The sequence below is a fragment of the Triturus cristatus genome, chromosome 3_2, assembly GCF_964204655.1.
Source record: "Triturus cristatus chromosome 3_2, aTriCri1.1, whole genome shotgun sequence".
Taxonomy (NCBI): Eukaryota; Metazoa; Chordata; class Amphibia; order Caudata; family Salamandridae; genus Triturus; species Triturus cristatus.
This window is the reverse complement of record NC_140584.1, coordinates 1139275331-1139296891: the sequence shown is the minus strand read 5'-3', so window position 1 is coordinate 1139296891 and position 21561 is coordinate 1139275331. Positions and strand designations below refer to the sequence as shown.

Sequence of the window (21561 nt, the reverse complement as noted above, 5' to 3'; positions counted from 1 at the left end):
TTAGACCATAGAGTAAGCCAACAAGATACATCTATTCAAAGCTCTTCAGATGTATATTCTGCCTCTTGGTTTTGCACCAGAACACTAGCAACTTCTTACATTTTTTTGACTATTGTTAGAAATTGTGTTTTGGTTGGCAGTTGTGCACCCTGTCCGAGCTGGAACAACAATCCTAGTCTGGGTAAGTCACAACACACCCTAAATTATCCTGTGCTCACCCTCTCGTAGCTTGGCACAGAGGAGAAGAGCTTAACTTAAGAGGCAGTATGTAAAGTATTTATGCAACACTACAAACAGTAACACAGTGAAAACACCACAAAAAGACTCACACCAGGTTAGAACCCTGAGGATGAACCGGGAAAGGAATGAGTCCTCCCTCAACCTGCCCTTCCATCTGGGATCCTGTACCTTCCGTTTGGGAGTGGTACCCCCAGAAAACGGAATTGTCAGGGTGCCTGTGGCGGCCGCCCCTCTCAATTCTCCTGACACCAGGGGCAACTCGACCACAGAATGCAGTCTGAGCATCTGAGGTTTAACTATGATCCTCCTCACTCTAGTCCAGGGATACCAAGGACATTGGCAGAAGTCGTCCTGCCCCTGGGCCTGAGTAACCCTACACACCTGGCAGGTGTACTGCTGGGGGGGCGGGGGTGGGGGGGGTGCGAACTAGCTCTTGCACAACCATTTTGTATTGCTCGGGGGAAACTAGCTTTTGCACAACCATGGTCTGGCTAGCCCGGTATCACTCGGAGCAGTGACTGGGACCCCGTTCACTTTCACCTGGTGAAAGTGATGACTCTTGCCCTCAGGATTCACCAGCTCACCCTCTGAGTCTTCCTCTCAACTATGGGAGATCATGGCATGGTCTATGACTTGCCCCTGGGGACTATTTACCCCTAAAGCCATATTGGCCACCCCTGTAGAGGACCCAACAGTGGGTGGTTTCTTTGGATAGTCTCCTTGCTTATGCCGCATCTGGGAACTCTGAAAGCCGCAGTGCTGGAAATGGGCGGGGGTGTGAAAATTAATAAAATATCTACTTGTCCATGGGCCAGGTTGCTTCATAAATCTAATTGTCCTGTAACCAAATCCACTTGTCCCTTTGGTGCAATGTAGTGCGGCAACAAATTATGGTAGCAGTCTCTTTACATAAGAGATCTGATATAACCTCTCTGATTATACCAGGGCTCATATCATAGTAGTATTTGAATACTTGCAATCCCCTTATGCTGCCACGTTTCCACAGATCTACATACTGGGTCTGAAAATAGTGGTAAGCAATAGTTCCAGGGTTAGAATGCCCTTTTGCGTCTGTGCAAACCTACTAACTTGCATGTTATAAGAGTTTTCAACAACTATTCTCTAATCTTTTCCCATACTGAGAAATGTTGGAAATTTTCTCCTGACAATGGCAGGTGTAAACCTTCTTCCAGAGTTGGGGGGGAAAAAGTGGTAGGAGGTAAAGTGAACATGCAAACACTCAGATTTTCACATAAGCAAATCTACACCTGCATATTTGCTCATGTTAAAACGCAGTTCCCAAATATTTTCTAGGATTACTATTCTAGCCGTATAGCTGCACTTAATGCACGGACATATACCATGGGGTGCACTTTCGAGACTTTCTTTAATAATTGGGCCCCTGATTTGGTCTGGCGTTGGCCATGACCTTTTGCGTTTATTAAAATTCTGTCTCTCTATCTGCTTTGGCTGGCTTCAATGTGAGTGACCGTATCGTGCTCTTTCGCATGGAGAATATCGGCGCACAAAGTTTTGTTAAGTGCCAGTAACTACTGTGGCAGTGTGTGCTTTTGCTATTGCCAATGGTTGTTATAATGGTGAGAGCCCAGCAGCTCCCACACCAACAAGGTTTTACAAAAACTATGCCAAAACAATTCACACATTGACAAATCTAAAAAGCTGACCACCAATTTCAGACCTACTGGCTTTGCCAGTGCTTGTTTATTTGTGTTTCCCATAATCTTATTAAAACTGGTTATGTTGATTTTCCATTATAACTATTGTTGGGAAATACTAGCATGCATCAATACACGTTACTAAATGATGCTGCAAAGATAATAGTACCTGAAATATTACAGTAGTTTAGCAAAATGTTTGTTTTTTCCTGCTTACATTTTTTATGAACATTTTATTTTGAAAGCAAAGAATCATCAATCTTGTTTTCAAGCTTCTGCAAATATTTGCATCATATCAGAGAGCATTTTAGGAGCATTATACATAGCCACATATATTGCTAAACTTTGAAAACGTGTGTACACCTTTTTATACTAGAACCACTGTGAGTTGTGCAGTCAGAACTTACATTTACTTGGAGCGCTCACCCTAATAATAAAGGCTTTCAATTAATGAACCATGAATACAAGTTTAAACCGCATTAACATATGGACAAAAATATTACCTTAACTGCAGACCGTGCCCTTTCTTGATCCATAAAGTGGTACTGCAAACTGGCAGCCAAAGGGTTTGTGCTGCAGGGGTTTGGGCCTACTTGTCCCAAGGACAAAATACACATGAATTGTGTTGCCCTTGACCCCAAAACAATATGTACTGGGCGTCGGGCTATAGGAATTCCACATCCCTGAAATGGGGTACCCTGGGCCACCGTCCTCTAGAACCAGCCCCTGTGTCTGAGATGGGGCATGGGAACCCTTTCCTGCCCCCTTACTCTGGGACTTGTCTGGTTCATTTTTAAACACCCTCCCCTCACTCTGCTAGGGGGGAACCTTAACCACCCTTCTTAGGGTCACTTCCAGGTACCTTTTTGGACGCTCTAGTGCAAGCCCAGAGGTCTGCCTCCATAGCAAGGAGGCATTACATTACAGTCAGTTAATCTGTTGAATGTTAGAATGGTCTTTCAAAATAATTTTCTTCCGCACAGCCAAAAACACTAACATCACTGGTCCTCAGCAAACTGTACTGTTTCAACTACCTTTCAGTGGGCCTCACCTGTGGTAGTACACTGGCTCTCCATATAGTGCACTAAATGAAGTACACTGTGCAGAGAGTCCAGTGAGACCCAGATTGGTATAGAGAGGCAAAATTAGATCATACTAAAGCTTTATTTTGTGGTAGTGTGGGCGAGCAGTTAGGCTAATTCGAGGGTAGTGACTAAGCATTTGTTGTAATCGGATGATATACACACTCAAAAATAAATCCGAGACCAATTTACAAAAATACAACTGCTTTTTTTTTTTTTTTACCTAAACCTTCGTTCTACAATAAGTACTTTTTAGGTTATGAATTTTTCAATTTCTCAAGATAGATTACTTTTGTGCGCAATAAAGCACTATTGACGTCAATGGGGGGGGGGGGGGGAAAGGGGGGAAAAATGCATTAAAAAAATTACACTATTGGATTTCAAGGTTCACCTTTGAAAATTTAGTAGGTAGCAAGGCCAGGACCAATGTTCCACCAGTGGATTCTCGGGATCTTCCTGGATTTGACTGGTAACAGGGTGCCGAGGAAGTTTTTAGCTGGTGCGCTATGAAGGATGAGGCCACCTGAAAATGGACTGCACAAGGGGTTTAAAGGGAAGTCCAAGGGGTCCAATTCGAGGGAGCAGGTCTTAAGGGCCTCAGAACCACGGGTGCACAGCTGGTTCATTGGTACACGGGCTGGGTGCAGAGCAGATAGGTCAGCCAGACGGCGTGTGTCACAATGTCCTTGTGGTGAGGAGCAGGCAACTGGCAGAGGTGATTTTGAGACCGCTGGGCCACTCACGATGTGGGTCTGGACGTCACTCGATGGGTGTTTGCTTCCTGGGCAGTTGGAGTCCAGATTGGACACTTCATCTCCGTGAATGCTGCTGAGGGCGCAGTACCCCAGGTGTTGGTGCAGTATGGCTCTGGTAGGTCCTAGCATCTCCAAACTTGGTGTGGAGACATATCTGACCCTCCGGAGCTGATGTACCACTTTTGGTTCAAATGCTGCGTCAGTCGCCAGAACACAGCAATACAGTAAAACGGGATTCTGCGATTCGGTGCCTGCGGGCTGCCGGGAAGTGGTACCTCCACTCCAAGGGAGTTCTTTCACGATTTGTAGAAGGCTGGAGGAGCTTTGGGGTTCTAGGAGGCCTTATAGTTTCAAACGAGACAGCACTCCACGGTTGTAGAGTCCTGAAAGAAGCAGGCAGGGTTTGGTGCAAGTTTTCTGCAGCCCTGGATTCAGCAGCTGCTCTTTGTCTTTTTTTTTTTTCTTTGTGTCCTTCAAATCTAAGTTCAGTGTCCAGGGATGCCACCTAAATATAAAATTTAGGGGCGGTTAAGGGGGCAACAGGTAGTAGCCAAGGGGCTACCTACGTTAAGGATGTCTACAACCTCTAATTGGCCACTTCCTTTGGGAAGGGGTACTACCATGACACTAATTGGCTGATTCCCTCACAAACCAAGATGGAGAAAAATAAAAAGTGTGATCTACATCACCTGCCCCACCTTAGGGGGGGGTGCTGGCTGAACGGGAAGGTATCTCCTAATTTGCATGCCTGTCCTGCCAAACGTGGTGCAGGAAAAGGGGGCGGGGTGGCTGGCATCCTCCATTAGCTGGAGTTGCTGGGTTGCATTTTAAAGAGTGCATCGCCTTTGAAGCTTCCTGCCTTGGAGGCCACCTAGTCCTGAGGGGAGTTGTGAAGCACCTCTGCCCAGAGCAGGCTTTGTTCCTGGCCTCGGAGCACTTAGCTGTCACCCAGTGAGGTCAGAAACCTGTCTAGTGGTGGCAGGCTGGATAAGACTAGTTGGAACTGCACCAGGGCTTGGCAGGTTTTCTGGGGACCCTCCAGTGGAGTAACAAAAATTGAGGGGGCCTCCCTGCAAAGTGAGTCTGGAGGGGCCCCCTCCAGACTCCATCAGGAGCTCTCTGGCCGTAGTGCTGTGCTGAGGGGGCCCCTGCAGCTTGGCCACCCCCACACTACGGGGGCTGCGGGGCCTGTGTTACGCCCCAGGGGGTGCTGCGTTTACAAATAACTAATGGGTTTAAAAGACCCTGCTGCAGAGTTCCTTGTCTGACAAGCAGTTTCAGTCCGCAATAAAAATGTCAGGATAATTCTGGTTAATAATGTTTCTACTGGAGAGAGGTAGAGTTTTGTCTAGTTGCAGTTTTGACCCAAAATACAGTTGCACAGTGGGTTGATATGCTTACTGTAAAGAACATGCAACATGCAGATCATAGAATTGTATTTTAAATAGCTCAGTTCATTCCTGCCTTTGTCAAAGAGCTAATTTTGTGACTTGCACTCCATAAGTCACAATCCTAATATAGCACAGTGAGCTATGAACTGGCATGAAAGAGCTACATGCAAACTGCAAGGTATAAGTTTGAACTTTTTGATTTTCCCCAGTTTCTTATTATTCCAGTGTTTCAAAAAAGGATTTGGTTGGGTGTGAAACCGTTCTTATTAATAAAGCCAACCCCAACCAGTGTGTTACTTTTACATTCTGAGTTTGTGCTTCTCCAGACCAAACACTCTAAAAATATAATGGCTAGCTGTCTGGATGACATGTGAATCCTATGCCTCATAGTCCAAAATCTTATGTAACACTTCCCATGCACTGATTTACACACGTATGAATCATTATCTCTGTCTAATATGTGTGTGATGTAAAGTGCTCTGACACTCTGCACTGGTATGAGTAGTGATCTAAAACAAATGAAATACATGTGAAGTAGGAGCTATGGAACACTGAGGGGCACCGTTGGAGGGTGGTAGTGCGGGAATCTGTGAAGCAGCAAGTCATTGGGGTTGGCTGCCAATAAAGTTTGTCGCACCGATCCCCACCAATCCTAAATCCGGCCCTGTGTCTAGGAATCAGCCAACAACCAAAAAGTAACATTTTCGATATTTTAAAACCGCACCTCTTAATCCCTTGTAATGTACACAAAACAATATTGTTGCTGCGAGTTGATCGTAATACAAACAGGATTCACTGTATCATTTTTAAAGCGCTCTTTAAAGTGTGCAACCACCATATGGTTTCTGCCCATGGCTCACATTGACTGTTCAAGTGCGATATCTTGGCATGGGCATGAGTTCAGTAAGATCACTGCAGGTCAAAAACGTAAAATGGCAGACGTGGACTTCATTGTTTATTTTCATAGGTGTACGCCTAACTTCTGGAAACGTGGCTTCAAGAAATGCGCAACCGGTGAAACGACCCGCTCGTTGAAAAAGAAACAACCTTTCTATGACCGAAAAGATCTTCAGTGCAGATCGAGGGCTAAATACCTGCAGCGTGTATTCTTTGTATTTATTTGCATGATTCACCACGTTGTGGTAGTTAATTTCATAAAACATTAGCTCTACCGAGCTTTCCGTTAAGCACCAAACTTCCTATAAAAAAGGAAAATACACTATAGTGCTAGAGAATAGGACGAAGAAATACAATCGCATCAGAAGTACTGTTGACCAGGGAAATGATGCATACGGGTTGATAGATGTTCAGAATTCATCTTTTCTTTGGGCGCCTAGATACTTTTGTGTTGTGCGCTACATAGTCATTACTGTGCAGACACGTTATGCGTCCTATGCTGAAGCATTCGGCTTGGAGTTTAGCGTGTGTTCTTTGTGTGCAAGGGGGCAAAGCTTTCTATGCGCATATTATGTTTTATTTTAGGCGCCTTTTGATCTGTGTCTGAAGTAGTGGAAGTTGCCGTAATGGTGACTTGGGACAGGAAATCGAGGGAATACAGCGCGAGGGACTCTTATGACGGTCTGTACACCGGAAGTGGAATCAGTTCGAAATCAGACATTAGCTAAGGTTTTAATAAGCCTGCAAGTGAAAACAATCTTTCAAAGATTATGTACGTTACTAAGTAATGCTGCTTTAATGCAAATTCGTTTCTGAGATTGAATTTATAGTAAAGCAGTGGAATAAGTGGCAATTAATTTATGGATTTAAACTTGACAAATGTATTGTTTTGGAAGAGAGTGTGAGACATTTATGTAGACTGAAACAAAAATATGTTTAATCCTATCATCAGTGCTAGTATTATTATTTAGTTATTGCAATTCATGGTAAAACAGACAGCCCAACGAGAAGCGCAAAATATGCTGTCTGGCAAAAACAGCAACGTCCTGAATGATGGGTTTATATACCAATTGCAGCTGACAGCTTCCCAGCGCTAGCAACTATTGCACCGTTATTTGTCATAAACATTTATAACCTCAGGAACTTAACTTTTGTGTGAGAAGTGAACGGGAACTTTTGATCTGAAACAGGCCGGAGGCAGATCACTCCCGTTACAGAGTGAGTCTGCAGGTCAGTGATTTTAACCCCCCCCCCCCCCCCCCCCCCAAAGCAAAACTCTCCTTGCTGCTATAACTCTTACTGTGATTTTATTCTTTTAAACGCATTATTAGCATTGTGTGAGGGGGACAAAGCTGTGCCCAGTGCTCTGGGGGCTAAGGGGCACTCTCACTTCCGCATTCCACATCGCCGGGTCAGCAGTCTAGTTGCTGTTACCGGCGCAGCTTGAGCTGGATAAAAAGCGCGTTATGAATCGACCGCGCTGAAGGCGGGCCCAGGGGCCAGAACCCCTGCATCTCCTCCCTCAACCCAATACTGCTACTCCAGCACTCAGCTTAAGAAGTTAAACGTGCCCTGGGGACCACTTGTGCTCACTCATTCCCTCTGCATAACTTTCCCGAAAAATGCCCACACTGCAAGTGTGACCTCTCTCCTTAATAGGCTAGGGCACACCTCACCTAAGGACCAGTTTAGAATCCTATTACTTAACTGCAGATCCCTTCCCAAACACACAGCAGAGATCTGGATGCTCCTTAAAGAATATGCCCCGGATGTGCTGTTCCTCACGGAAACCTGGCTCAGTGCCAGCTCAGAGCCCGACATTGTGCAAGCACTTCCTCCTGGTTCCGTGATGCAGAGAACAGACCGATCAACAGGTCAAGGTGGCGGGATCGCCATTATCTATAAGGAACAGTTAATCTGTCGCCTGTTGGGGAACCTTCTCGAAGACTGTGAGAATGCCCACTTTATCACAGAATTCTCCCCATTCCTCTCATTCACAGGCATTCTCGTCTATCGCCCCCCTGGACTGATAGGAGCCTTCAATAAATCTCTGCTGGAGGCCGCGGTTAACCTTGCCAGCTCGGCAGGTAACTTCACTGTCCTTGGAGATTTCAACCTCCATTTCGATGACCCGCGAGCTGTAAATGCAGGCGAGCTGGCCTTCGACCTTACGGCTCTCCAATTGTCCCAAAAAATCTGGCATACCACTCATGTCAAAGGACACCTCGACCCGGTGTACTCCAGTTTAGATGACCTTAAAGGGACAGATCCCATCCCACTTCCATGGTCGGACCACCTCCTGGTGTCCCTTTCCTGGTCTCCACAGGTTATCATACCTGTCACTCAAGCTATCTGGACACATGGTCGCTCCTGGACCAAGCTCCCCTGGAGAAATGGACCCAGGAATTGGAAAGGACCAGACCTATCTCGAACCCGTGCCCAGTCAAAGCCAATGAGGATTTTCTCAGCTGGATAGAGGAATCACTTGACTCTGTCCTTCCGAAGACCAGGATAAAATAGACTGTAGAGCCTCACAACTCCCCATGGTTCTCCCCAGAACTGCGCACCTTAAAACAGCGCTGTAAGGTTAAGGAAAGACAGTGGAGGAAAGACTTTCTACCCACAAAAAAACTGGATTACAGGGCAGCTATCCGTGTCTATAAAGCAGAATTAAGAAAAGCCCAGGCCTCCTATAATGAGGGTAGGATTTTATCAGCCGCCAACTCTTCCAAAGAAACCTTCACTATTATTAAAAAATTACTTAAAGCCCCCATCCTACGAATAGTACTGGACACTGGAATCCCTGCTGCATAAGGATGAAGATAGCAAGTCCCCGTACATAATGACTGACTGCGACCCCAGTCCCTCCGAACACACACTTGAGGTCTCCCACCATCTCCCCCACTTCCCCCCCCCCCCCCCCCCACAAACCCACCTATCCTTCCTCTGTCTCGAGAAACTCTTCTCACCCTGTTGTCCTCGGTAAAGAGCGGATCACCTAATGATCCGGCACCACTTAATATCCTAAAACAGGTTGCCTCAATTATAGCCCCCAACATGACAGATCTGATCAATGCCTCACTGTCCACAGGAATAGTTCGTACTAACTGGAAAGGGGCAATGGTGAAAGCCCTACTTAAGAAACCCAATCTGGACCTGGCAGATCTGGGCAGCTACCGCCCTATCTCCCTTCTGCCTGGAATAGGTAAGATAGCAGAGAAATATGTTAATCAAACCCTCTCCAGATTCCTCGAAACCCAGAACCTGCTCCACTCCTCTCAAACAGGGTTCCGACCGCGCCAGAGTACCGAAATTGCTCTGCTAGCAGTGGTGGAGGAAAGTAGGAAAACTCTTGACTCTGGAGGTTCGTCAGCCATCTTACTCCTCGACCCGAGCGCAGCGTTTGATATGGTGAACCATATGATTCTGGCCCAGCGTCTCAGGAATATAGGAGTAACTGGCATAGTGCTTCAATGGCTGTGCTCTTTTCTGGAGGGTAGAACCTTTCAGGTATTTGAGGAGAATATTGCATCCAAACACTCCTATCTGCTGAGCGGAGTCCCACAGTGCTCGTCACTTAGCCCTACACTTTTCAATGTTTATATGGCCCCTCTGACAGCCATTGTAGACCCCGCTGGAATCCGGATGGTTGGCTATGCCGATGACATGCAATTGGTGGTTGGGTTAAACCAAACAGATCAAAAAACCAACGCCCTCTATACTTGTCTAGAGGACATCTCGAACTGGATGGATGCGTCCCAGCTCAAGCTTAATGGTGGTAAAACCGAGATCGTGCTATTGGCCAACCCCCTTAGTTTAAGTCCAGTTCCATGTGGCCTTCTGGCATGGGTCCACCCCCGGTCCAGAAGTTAGAAATTAAGAGCCTGGGCATATAGTTGGACCAGGACCTGAGCTTTAGAACACAGGCCAGGAAGACGGCAGCCCTCTGCTATGGCCTGCTTAATATGGCCGGCAAAGTTCTGCCAATTCTTCCCTCCCAAGCAAAAAAAGTATGGGTCCAATCACTCGTACTTTCTCGACTGGACCACGGGAATGCGCTATACTTGGGCGCCCCCACTTCAGTAGTCTCTAAACATCAGTCTGATCAAAACCGCGCCGCCAGACTTCTGACTGGAGCCGCCAACAGACAATCTGCAAAACCTGCACTCCGTTCCCTCCACTGGCTCCCAGTGCAGGAACGTATTGGATTCAAGGCTTTATGCCTGGCACATAAGTCGATGCAGGGGATTGGGCCTCCTATTAACTCAGCCATGATACGCCCTTATAAAGCAAATAGGAAACTACGGTCAGATGACCTGTATCTTGCCGAGGTCCCTAGGATCAAGAAGTCCAGATGTGGTGGGCGGCTCTTGTCTTATAATGCCACCAAACTCTGGAACTCTCTGCCACTACATCTTCGCACGGTCCCCAATCATCTGGCTTTCCATAAACAACTGAAGACTGTTCTGTTTCCCTAGCTCTTCTGCTTCCTCCGTGTCGGTTCTTAGCGCTGGGACGCTCCCGGTTAGCCATGCGCTCTACAAATGTCTTTCTATTCTATCTGCAGGGTTGCAAGCAAGTTTCTGTAGAACATTGACGAATACGAATGTGTGCCCTCTGCTTAGAGTTCACCCAATCCTGGAGAAAGCGATGAGCAGAGCTCTGGGTGCTGGTCTTGTATGAAGCGCTTTCCTTAATTAAAAGCTGGCTCTCAACATGCTTCTGAGAGGGCCGTCTGTGCTTCTGGTAAACCTGGTGCCCGGGTGTGGCAGTGACCCTGCTGTTACATTTCTGGTCTCTCAAGGCACCACCCATTACATCCTGTGAAGAGAGCGCGATTCAAGTACAGGAGTCCCGGGTCCGGATGAAATGTAACAAAAGGCATGCATGCTAGAAATAAAATTGTAGCAATTCGGGCCCAGAGGCGATTTCCATGGTAACCATAGTCACCTCGTCTCTGGGCCTAGCTTGTACTGCCTGGGACACTTTCAAATAAGTAAACAGACGAGCACTGGCTGCACCCTTGCCGAATTCACTCTAAAGCTCCTTGACAAATGGAGAGGTGCTCAATATGCTCAATAATATATATATATATCTCCAAAACCACGTCTCCAAAGATAACGTGAAGCGCACTCCAAGCTCGTTTTCCAAGAATTAATCTTTATTAGTCACTCTCCGTGGAAAGCTAACACACGCGTTCCGGCACCCTGGCCTTCGTCAGTGTCAGTTGATGCATTCAAAAAACCACATATAAATAATAAATGTCTTCATTGGACGGGAAGGAAAGTGAGCAAAACCGACAGAGGACTAATCATATAAATAACAGAAAATCAATCGTTATGGTGTCGGCCATTTTAGCCTAGTTAATTTAAACAGACAGGATCATGGCAAGATTAACAGGGTAATTCATCAAACCATGCCAGCTTTATGGGTGCATAAAACAACATTCAACCCCCTAGACATGTGGAGCATGCGAAACGAATGTACGCACATTGCGAATTGCCTAAAAAGAGGGAAAAATCAATCCATTCAATTACATGTATTGTCGTGATCGATTGCAAAAAATTCATCATAAGTATTGCTCTATCTATATATATATATATGTGTGTATATATATATATATATATTTTTTTTTTGCAGTGATTCGGGGACATGCCTTCAAATGTATTAGGCTAGCCCATGATGCTTTGCAGGGCTGAGCCATGCTCCCGACCCAGTCAGACCTCTCAGGCTGGCCCCTGCACAGAGCCAGAGGGGGCCCCCTCGAGCTCTGGGGGGTTGAGGGGGAAGGGCCCCTGCACAGCGGGGGCTGCGGGGGATCTTACGCCCCTGAGACCCTCTAAAGTTTCTCCTGCGTAAATTCATTAAGAAATCCAACACTGGCATCAGTAAGGAATTAAGACAAGATGTCTAGTACCAATCATTTTAGGCCACAGGGAATCCATAGTGGAGCTCAAACTCATAATGACCAGTATCTCTACTTTTGGTATAACCTATGCTGTACAATCAGGGTATAGGTACGCACACTTCCTGGGTTGCGCTATGATGATAATATGCACCGCTTTATTCGTATGTTCTGGATTTTAATTTGCTTGCTTTTGTGCACTCACATGCAAGGTGTGTTTAACACTGTTAGCCTCACCGTGGTAGAGCACCTTTTTAAATCGCCACTGATAATGAGCAAGTGAGTAATGCTGTCTTCAGTGCTTACACGCTTTTGCTTGTTGCCATATTTACACCAGTGAACAAGGGTCACAGGACCCGAAATTCATTGGGTAGGAGGAATAAAATTAATATAGAAGAAAATTGCAATGTTTGGTCGAATAAGTACGCGAATGAGATTGGAATTGATAAAAAAAATAAACAAATGGGTTGCTGCGAATAAACCGCAAATACAGAGATTTGTTTACCAACATCTAAAGTTTAATTTTTAATATTTTTAAACTTTGAAGAGCGGGCAAGTGGGGATCCACTACCAGCACATTATTCATAGTATCAAGAGGTACAGTATAGGAAACATTGCACATTCCTGGTAAGCACAGAGAAAAAAAATGGTATAAACACACGTAAAAAACATTTTGCCATTTGGTGCCTTCAGCTTGTCCTGGGTCACATCACTGTGTGAAGTTGGCAGTTAAGACTATGTGAATTCCCCCCAGCCAGTCACACAATGGATGGATTAGGTGTGCCTGAATGGGTCACCCCCTGGAAGGATTGGGGGGGGGGAGCGGTTAGAGCCCCCCCCCCCTCCCCACTTGCGACTGAATAGGCTGTGCTCTGCCTTAAAACACAGGGCTTGTCACCACTGCATTGTTCCTGGAGCCAGAGAGGAGGAGTCAGGAAATTACAAGCCCTTCGAAGAGAAACCTCCACAAACGTCTACTTCAAAGAAGGCACTAGGCACAAAAATTGGAGCTTCAGATCCACTCTTCAGTTCACTTTCTGACCTGTGGAAGGACCCTGAGAGGAGTGCCACAAGACTGCTTTGCTGCACCTTGAAGGACTGATTGCTGCCTGGAGCTTGCGCTGAACCCTTGGAGGCCTGTCCTGCTGCTTGAGCCCTGCTCCTTCATTTGGACTCAGGACTACCAGAGTGACTCCAAGATCTAGTTTTCCAGCCTCTTGTATAGAGCAACAGGGACAAAATAGGCTCCCACCATTATGAACCTGCACCCAGCCTGAGTGAGTCCCAACCTTGCAAGTGGTGCCCCGCCAGTCCTGGACTCTTGGTGATGGTGCTTAAGATGCACAGATCTGAACCTTGGCAGTTTGGGCTAAAACGGTTTTAAGCACAGAGGCAAGACTGGGACCAACCTGCTCGTCTATCAGCCAAAGGTGCATCAGCAGTCAGTATAACTTTGTAGTGGCTCCTGCTATGGTCTTCTCCGTAGTAACAAATCCTGTTTAGTGGCCCTTCGCCAAAGGGGTATCCGGCATCGTGAAACTCGTCAGCTACAACATAATTCCTAGTCCTGCTGGAGATGTTTGACTTCCAAAAAGTGAATAAGGTCAAAACGTAGAAATCTTCATGCAGCTTCTCTCCAATGGCGATGCTTTCAGCTCGGACACCACCTGCATTCTTACCCTGTTGTACTTTACTTTCTTAAACTTTTCTTCTAAGTTTGAAGGTAAGCATCAACTGGGCCCAATCCACTTCTTGTATCCAACCTGCACTCCATTGTGTTCGGCTACACGTTTGATCCAATTTCACTCGACTAGATGTTTGCGGTTGGCACTTTGATCTTTTAGGCTCTAGCTTTTACTAAAACGTTTGAAAATTCATAACTCGGATTCTACTGGTTGGATTTTTTTTACTTGGGTGTCAATTTATTACAATTGACTATATTTTACTAAATTAGTGTTAATTTTTTCTTGTGTTTTCACGTTATTACTGTTTATGTGCTGCGTAAATACTTAAGCATTGCCTCTAAGTTAAGCCTGCATGCTTTTTGTGCCAATCTACCAAGGGTTTAGCACAGGTTAATTTAGTGAATTTTTTCCGGTGACGAGGATTGTGGATGACAATGCAGCCCCCTCCTGGTACCCTCCCATAACTCTGGCCTTTACTCTACCCCCCCCCCCCCGCCCCCCTCCTTTCCATAAAGGCCTGTGTGTTAATGAGACTATCCAGAGTGAAGGCTATCCTTTGAAGAACATGGCAAGTGTTTCCATAAAACAGTGGCTTCCCATGACAACCTGCTTGTCTATTGACACTGGGTCTCGTGTTTTGAAACCTAGATTCATAGATGTCTGCTGGTTGAGGCAAAGAAACATCTCTCCTGCCAGCTAGTCCCTGTCGCCTGCATTCCCTGGTCTCCCTTTAATGTGTTATGCAGGGTATTTCCCCCCCCCCCTCAATCTGAGCACTTAGGCTGAGCTCATTTGGTTGTACTTATTGTAGACGTCAAAGGACAACTGTTTGCTGTCCAAAGCAGAATCCTGCTGGTTGTTTTCAACCAGGCTATTATCAGGCATATATATATGTGCTTAGCTGGAATCTGTCTGTTAGAAGATGATGCTGTACTGCCCGATGTAGGGGGGAACCCGTACCTGACTAAGGGTCAGGTACCGGTCCGGGAGGGTTGATGAGCAACGGGGAGCAAAGCGGGACTGAGCCAGGAGAGCCTGCATCATTCTTTATATGCCCATCTCTGGCTGTAGAGGCCCTGTATTTGCCTGTTTCCAGATGGAGTGAGACAGGCACTTTTCCTTTTTCCTGAGGCCTAGTGACCGTGTCCACTTGGCTGAGTCTAGCTGCATTAATTCAAAAGCAGCTAGAATATTGTCTCTAGCCCTTAGGATTTAGGAGATGTTGCAAATTGAAGTCATCGTTGGAAAGAACTAAAATCCCAGTTTGTGTCCGACATGGTGAATCGGTGGATTTCCGGAGTGACCCAGTCTCATGGGTGTACCGGTTTGTTAAATGTAACGACACAGGAAGTGTTGGGTGGTGGAAGAAAGAGGTATGAGGTGGACTCACCATTATCCAGTTGTGAGATGAGGGCATTTGGAGGTTGGGAGACTCGGGAGACTTGCCAGTGGGATTAGTAGGCACTTCTTAACATCCCACCTCAGCAGTGCTCTCTGCATTGGCTTTGTTTGTTTGACTACCTAGGATGTCAAAGGACCGTAAGCCAGACATTCGATCTAGACAGGGATACTTGTTGTACGAACTGAGTTATGGGTTTCTGCTTTCTACTGTTTTTGTTTACTGTTTTGCTGGAAAACACTAGTCTGGAATGATTAATCCCTGGGTATTAGGAGAAGCCCATTAAGTGCTCTTTAATCGAACAGTGCCTGCCTCTGCCTTGTGGGGGCAGGTGGAGGAGATGGAGGGGAGGGGGGCAGAGGTGGCAGCTTGCAGAGGGGAAAAGCCACAGCATGTTACAGCTGTGACCTGGAGCTCAAGGCTGCCATGCTTACAGGGAGCTACCAAACGAATACCTCATTCAGCAGCTAATATGGGCCTTTTTCGCGTTATGGGGAAGAGGAATTTGTGTCCATGTTTCTTCCCAACACATATTTGAAGGTGGAAAGCATTGGCCCCTTTTCTCTCCACCTTCTAGAAATAGGAAGCCTTTTTGCCGTGGACTATGGGGAAACTTGATGTCAAACCCCGGTTGACAGTCTAGATGGAAAGTTCCTAAATTACTGGACTATGGGGAAACTTGATGTCAAACCCCGGTTGACAGTCTAGATGGAAAGTTCCTAAATTACTGAGCAGGGGAACTGGGAAGAAGTCTAAGTGACAAAACCATATTATTGCTTGAATAATCACAGCCATGTATCTATAATAAGGTAGTGCTTTGTTCCGCATAATAATTTTTTGATGACGAAACACTACTCTCGTCTGAGGTATTCCCTCATAGAGTTAAGAAAACTGAGGGTTTTTATGAAATAACTGTTGTCTGCGTGTTGGTGCATTTTGCACTCCGCAAGCCATGGCAATTCTTTCTTTAACATTGTGTTTAGGTGGAGAACTTAATGAAATCAACGATAGCCTTGCATGGACGGATTGACTTCTTGGTCAACAATGGTGGCGGCCAGTTCCACAGCCCAGCTGAAGACATCAGTTCCAAAGGGTGGAACGCAGTTATCGATACCAACCTCAATGGGACATTCTACTGCTGCAAAGCAGGTGAGGGTTTCCACACCTCCTGTGTTATTTTTTTTTATAGAAGCCAATCTTAAGCCAGAAGTGAGTTAAATATTGTTATTCACTGGGTAGCACACATTGGGGGCTTCTTTCTAGGAGGTGAGGCTTACATCACCAGTGGGAAGATTGAATAAACCATAACTGTTGAAGCTTCAAAGTGTTTCCAAACCATGTTTATTAATTTACTTCAGAAAATAGTTCCTGAGCTGGCAGGGTTCTTAAAGTGATGAACCAAAGTGTGTATTTTCGAAGTGACATTGAATCAATCATTCTTAATTTGGCTACAATTGAGCCATACACCTAAGTGTCAGTAATTCAATACAGCACTATAATAACTTGGTTGATCATACAGAGAGGGGGTGCTTCATGTTGTATTTTGTAGGGTTGCACAGTTTATGTCTTAGATTCCAAAATATTCAGAACGCATCGCTTCTACTCTGTGGGTATGTGCAATGGGAATTGGAGTGTCCATCTTGTCACAAAATATGTGGGGGAGGAAGGCTTGGCATTGGGCCCTAATATCCTGTCCCTCAACTATCTAGCACCCCTAATCCTCTACTGGGGACCCCCATTTCTACAGTGGCTTCTTCGATGGCACTAATTCTGCTGTGTGTTGCTGAGATCTTTTGCTAGTTATCTTTAATTTCTAGTTTAGGTGCATTTAGTTGTTCAGTGAGTGTTTCGCTGAATTAATGCTGAAGTTCTACCTCGTCTTTGGAGAGTTGGCGGTGTGGGGTGAGATGTCTATTCATTTCTTAGCCACCATTGTGGATCTTAATTTAGACTGGTCTTCACTTTGAGTTGCCCTGTCAATATCTCCCCCAGGCGCCCCTTTTTGCCACCATAAATGAGTAAGGCCTTAGTGGATTGTCAACCGTCATGAGAGAGTCTCTTTCACATTTTGTCTCAGGCCGTGCTGCTAAAGCCCAGATCACCTCAGCGCCCATTTGCGGCTGTTCTGGGGCGTCACCTCCTTGCTCTGTTGTATGTGTCATTTGTGTGTCTGTGCAGTGCAACACAGGTGAAATCTTATGTTCTCTTATCCTCAGAGGCGTTTGGTGTTAGCAGAAAGGTTAGAGTCCTTACTGTATTGTGGTCATGTTGCTGTCTGTATCATTTCCTGATATCCACCTATCTCCATTTTTCACTTTTTTAAAGTTACATGCCACTCCTCAGTATTTCCGTGACCAGATAGCTCTGAGACCCGGCCCGTCGTAGACCACCAGTCACTCCCCATTAACTTTATATAGTGGGCTTCATGCTAGTTGGGTCCCTGCCATGAAGATGTACTAAATTTCAAGTTGCATTCTCCCTCCCGATTGTGCTAGCTGCTGGTTATGCCACATAGTCATTCCAATTGGCTGGTTTGGGAGACCCAATCAAAGTATATTGAGGCTTGCAGCATATTGTGTTGAGATCACTGTTTTGGTATTAGTTGCCTGCTTGAGGTAGCAAGTATGTATTTCTTGCTGTATGTGGAAAACCACAAAGAATGTCTGTAGTGAAGGATGATCAGGATTCATGAAGTTTCAAGTATATATTTATTTCAAGTAGATGGTACAAGGTGGTACGTCCATAGGTAGTAATTAAAGATAATAAATAAGAACAACCACCCCACCAGGAGCAGGCTCCTTTCAGCTCAGCCCCAAGCTCCCAACTGAACTCCTCAGAGCCAGGGAAACCAACTTTCTACTACATCCTCAATGAATGCAAACATTCCACAAGGTGACAACAGTGGATGAGCAAGGAAGAAGAGAGACGGACACTACACATCTCCCTCTTTTATATATAGAAACAATATGTACGATGTCACAAAGTATTAGCAAAAGAACCAAAGAGAATAATAAGGAACATCATGAAAAGAATAGAAAAAAAGAATAGTAAGGAATGATGATAAAAAAAAAAAATAGAAAGGGAAGAGCGGAATGAAAGAACAATATAAGGATGAGAAGGAATTTCATAAAAGAAACAATGTAAGGATGAAAGAATATGAAAGAGAGAAATTGATAGAAAATAAGAGGAAAAAGGAAGATAAAGGAGATAGACTATCTTCTCCCTAAACATTAATGAAAGAGAAGAAGTAACAATACAGAAATAAGAGATTGAAAAGAGGACAACAATAGTATAAATAAAAGGCAAAACGTTGAGGGTTACATCAAAACACAACTGTTGGCAAGACGGGTATGGAGATGAACACCAAAAAACGTCATTGAAATAAGAAGAAAACAACCATAATATATAAGAAAAGTATTCCTGAAAGAAGCCAGAAGGAAAATTCTAGCAAAAGAGCGGAAAGAAAGGTGATAACATGACACCTAAAAGGAATACTAACATAAATGAAATTTAAGGTGAAACCTTAATTGCCAGGAAAATGAATAATTAAAATATTTGCACAAAAGGAGAAAACTGGTATAACAATTGTTGAAGAATCACAGAGCTCATGAAAGAAGAATAATGAAGGTTCCGTGCACAAAACCATCAAAGTTGAAATCTGACGTCAGCAATTATAATAAGGAACACAAATGTACATTCAATCAGAGGAAAAGGAAATAAATGGAAAATTACATTAAATAGCTTGGAAAGAAACTGCTAAATGCATCATAAAAATGAAATTAGAACCAAGCACTAAACATGTATGAATAGGTTACACTGCACCTTGAGGACTAAAACTAGTATAAATAGTGTCACAGGCACATCAATATATAGGGTATATCCAGTGTAATGGGTGTACCCAACCCACACAAATAAAATAGGTGTAAGAACAGATCCAACACATTAAATACCCTAAAGAGAAAAAGAATCGAGACCCAAAAAGTATACAGAGCAGGTAAACAATAATAATGAATGATGTCAAAGAGGAAATATGATATATGAAATGCTCAATAAAATAACAAAGAATCCAGATGTACATCATCATGAAGAAAGACAGAACAATTTCAAGAACGGTGTTCCCAAAACATGGAAGAATAGATACACACACATAAGTAGAAAAAAGCAACTTCACAGCCAAAATGATGAATAAGTGGGCACCCAACCAATAAATGAAGCACAGAAAGGTACTAGAAATGACAAGAGCATGAGATGTGCCCGTGATAACATTTAACTGTGAAAGAAAAAACAAAACATCAAGTCAGAAAGAGCATATAAGAAAAATGAAAACGGACAATAATGGATCTAGCCCCTTCACCGCGGGGGTAATTCCCCTGCGGCCCAGGGGGGGGCGGCGGTGGCGCTGTGCTCGTGACGAGCCCAGCTCGTCATGACTCCGCCCACTAATTGATTTTCCCGCACAGGCGGGGAAATCAATCGCGCGTGGGCGCAGCGCGACGGTTATGACGAGCCCAGCTCGTCATGAGCACAGTTCCACTGTGCCTCATGACGCATAAGCACACAAGGGGTTAAGTAGTGCAGGTAAACACAGCAATGAACAGGAGCAATTGTTTCACTTCAATACTTTTCTCACGTGACTGCACAGCGTCCAATAAGTGAAAAGGATGTTTCCTGCAGATTGTAGGTCCATTTAGAAAAGCGCGCTGTAGAGTACGCGCTGCTCTTCCAAGTGTCTTGTTTCATGAATAGAAGCTGAAGAGAACGATGTCAAAGCCAGAATGCACAGTACATCCAAAACGCTATTATTAAACTTGTTCCGAAAGGCTCCAGGGCTTGGCAGGGAAGTGAAGAAAATGAATTGCCCTTTTAAGTTCAATGAGAGCACCGATGAATTTAGCTTAATAAAGCTGGGAGCACCAGGGAAAATAACTTTATTGTGCCACCCCCGCTCTAGCAAGGGAACAGAGGCTAGTGTCACAAATACAGGACTGCAGAGAAATATCAAAATGGCGGCACGTTTTTTGACGGCATGCCGAGTGGTTCACAGCATGTTTGCGCAGGAAGACTTGCTTTGAGCAGCACCAACAACGTCACAGTGGGAGTCACAAGCTATTCGCGCATCAGGAAGATGAAGGTAAGAGCGCGCTGGAGCTCGAGCAGATCTTTATTTTTTGAAATTTGAAAGTGACAGTTTGCAAGGTGTAGGCATTCGGTCTTAGCGCTGGCCATATTGAAAAAAATTTGTTGCACTAAACTTCACAGTGCAAGAAATAAGTACAAAACAGTCAGATGCCACTAGAGGAACACTCGTAACTCTGCCGGGGGGGGATGCACAAGTTAATGGTGCAATCACAAACTGTTTTGTAAAGCCAATGTCCATGGTTGAAATATAAATGCTATAACAGACATTGTAGGACAAAGTAGAAGTCCGATGGGCACGTATACGGACAGCATATTAAGTTCTGAAAATGGATCGAATTAAAAACTCACCAAATGTTGAGACTTGCGGTGAGGTGCTCTCTGAGTAAACGTTCAAGGCATAGTGCAGAAAGATTAGAAAGTGCACCCTGGGCAGGAGCTCTCCTGAGCAACGCCACACAGAGGAAGCAGAATCTGTAATGGTAAATGTACATTGTGATAGTGTATCGTGTTAGTCATACATTGCGCGGGTAGCGTGCGATCTATTAATTGTATTTCATTGTACTCGTGCATCGGATGATGCTTTGTTTTGTTTGTTAGTTTATCTTTAAATATGTGGCTCACGCATGGAGGGTCCGTTGATAGAGACTCGAACGTTACTCTACAGTTGTCGTTCGGCTTTCTATTGGAAGGGATGCTCCGTGTGCTGGGTGGAGTTGTAATTTTAATAAACCTCTACTTCGACATCCGCCTGATTTGTCTGGATTACCATTTTTACATTTGCCGACGACCTGGGGAATAAACTCCACCCACGCCGAAGACTTAAATGTATGCTTTAATTTCGTCAAAGACTCTACGACTCACCGCTCATCTAAATTCCTTTGACACCTCCGTGGCGACGTTATTCGACGCTCTCATCGGATTCCGATATTGCCGTACATCAGGGTTTGACCCGGAAGAGGTAGGTGTAAAAAATTGTTTCACAGAGCTCCCATTGGCCTGCATGCTTTCCACATCATAAGCGCCATGAGAGGCACTTCCTAATTGGACAGCATTGCCTCGATTTGACATTGTGTTTCTAGCGGTGACTGGATAGCGCAAGCAAATTTAAACCAATCACGGCATCTTGCATTTGTTGGGAACGGATCCATTGTATCCAATTGATCGCCTGTATACTGCCAGTATACATCAATTGTGTGTCAATTTTGCAACAGCGACACCCACGCTTTATAGATTAATTATTAGTGGTTTGTCAAGGTTCATCCAAAGTTTATATACACCAGTGTCGCTTAATCATTCATTTGCCACTAGCATATACTTGTTCTTTATTTGTCTTTATACGTTTTACCCTCAAAGGTATTTCATTGCACGATGGCTAATGTCCAAAAGATTATT

General features: G+C 44.9%; 1 protein-coding gene across 1 annotated transcript in view; it reads left to right on the top strand.

Moving 5' to 3' along the window:
- Positions 1-21561, top strand: part of PECR (peroxisomal trans-2-enoyl-CoA reductase) — a 122480-nt gene that overhangs the window by 20295 nt on the left and 80624 nt on the right. The window contains exon 3 of the mRNA XM_085649956.1: positions 16014-16179. Coding sequence (XP_085506082.1) covers positions 16014-16179 — 166 coding nt within the window. The remainder of the gene's footprint in view (positions 1-16013; positions 16180-21561) is intronic.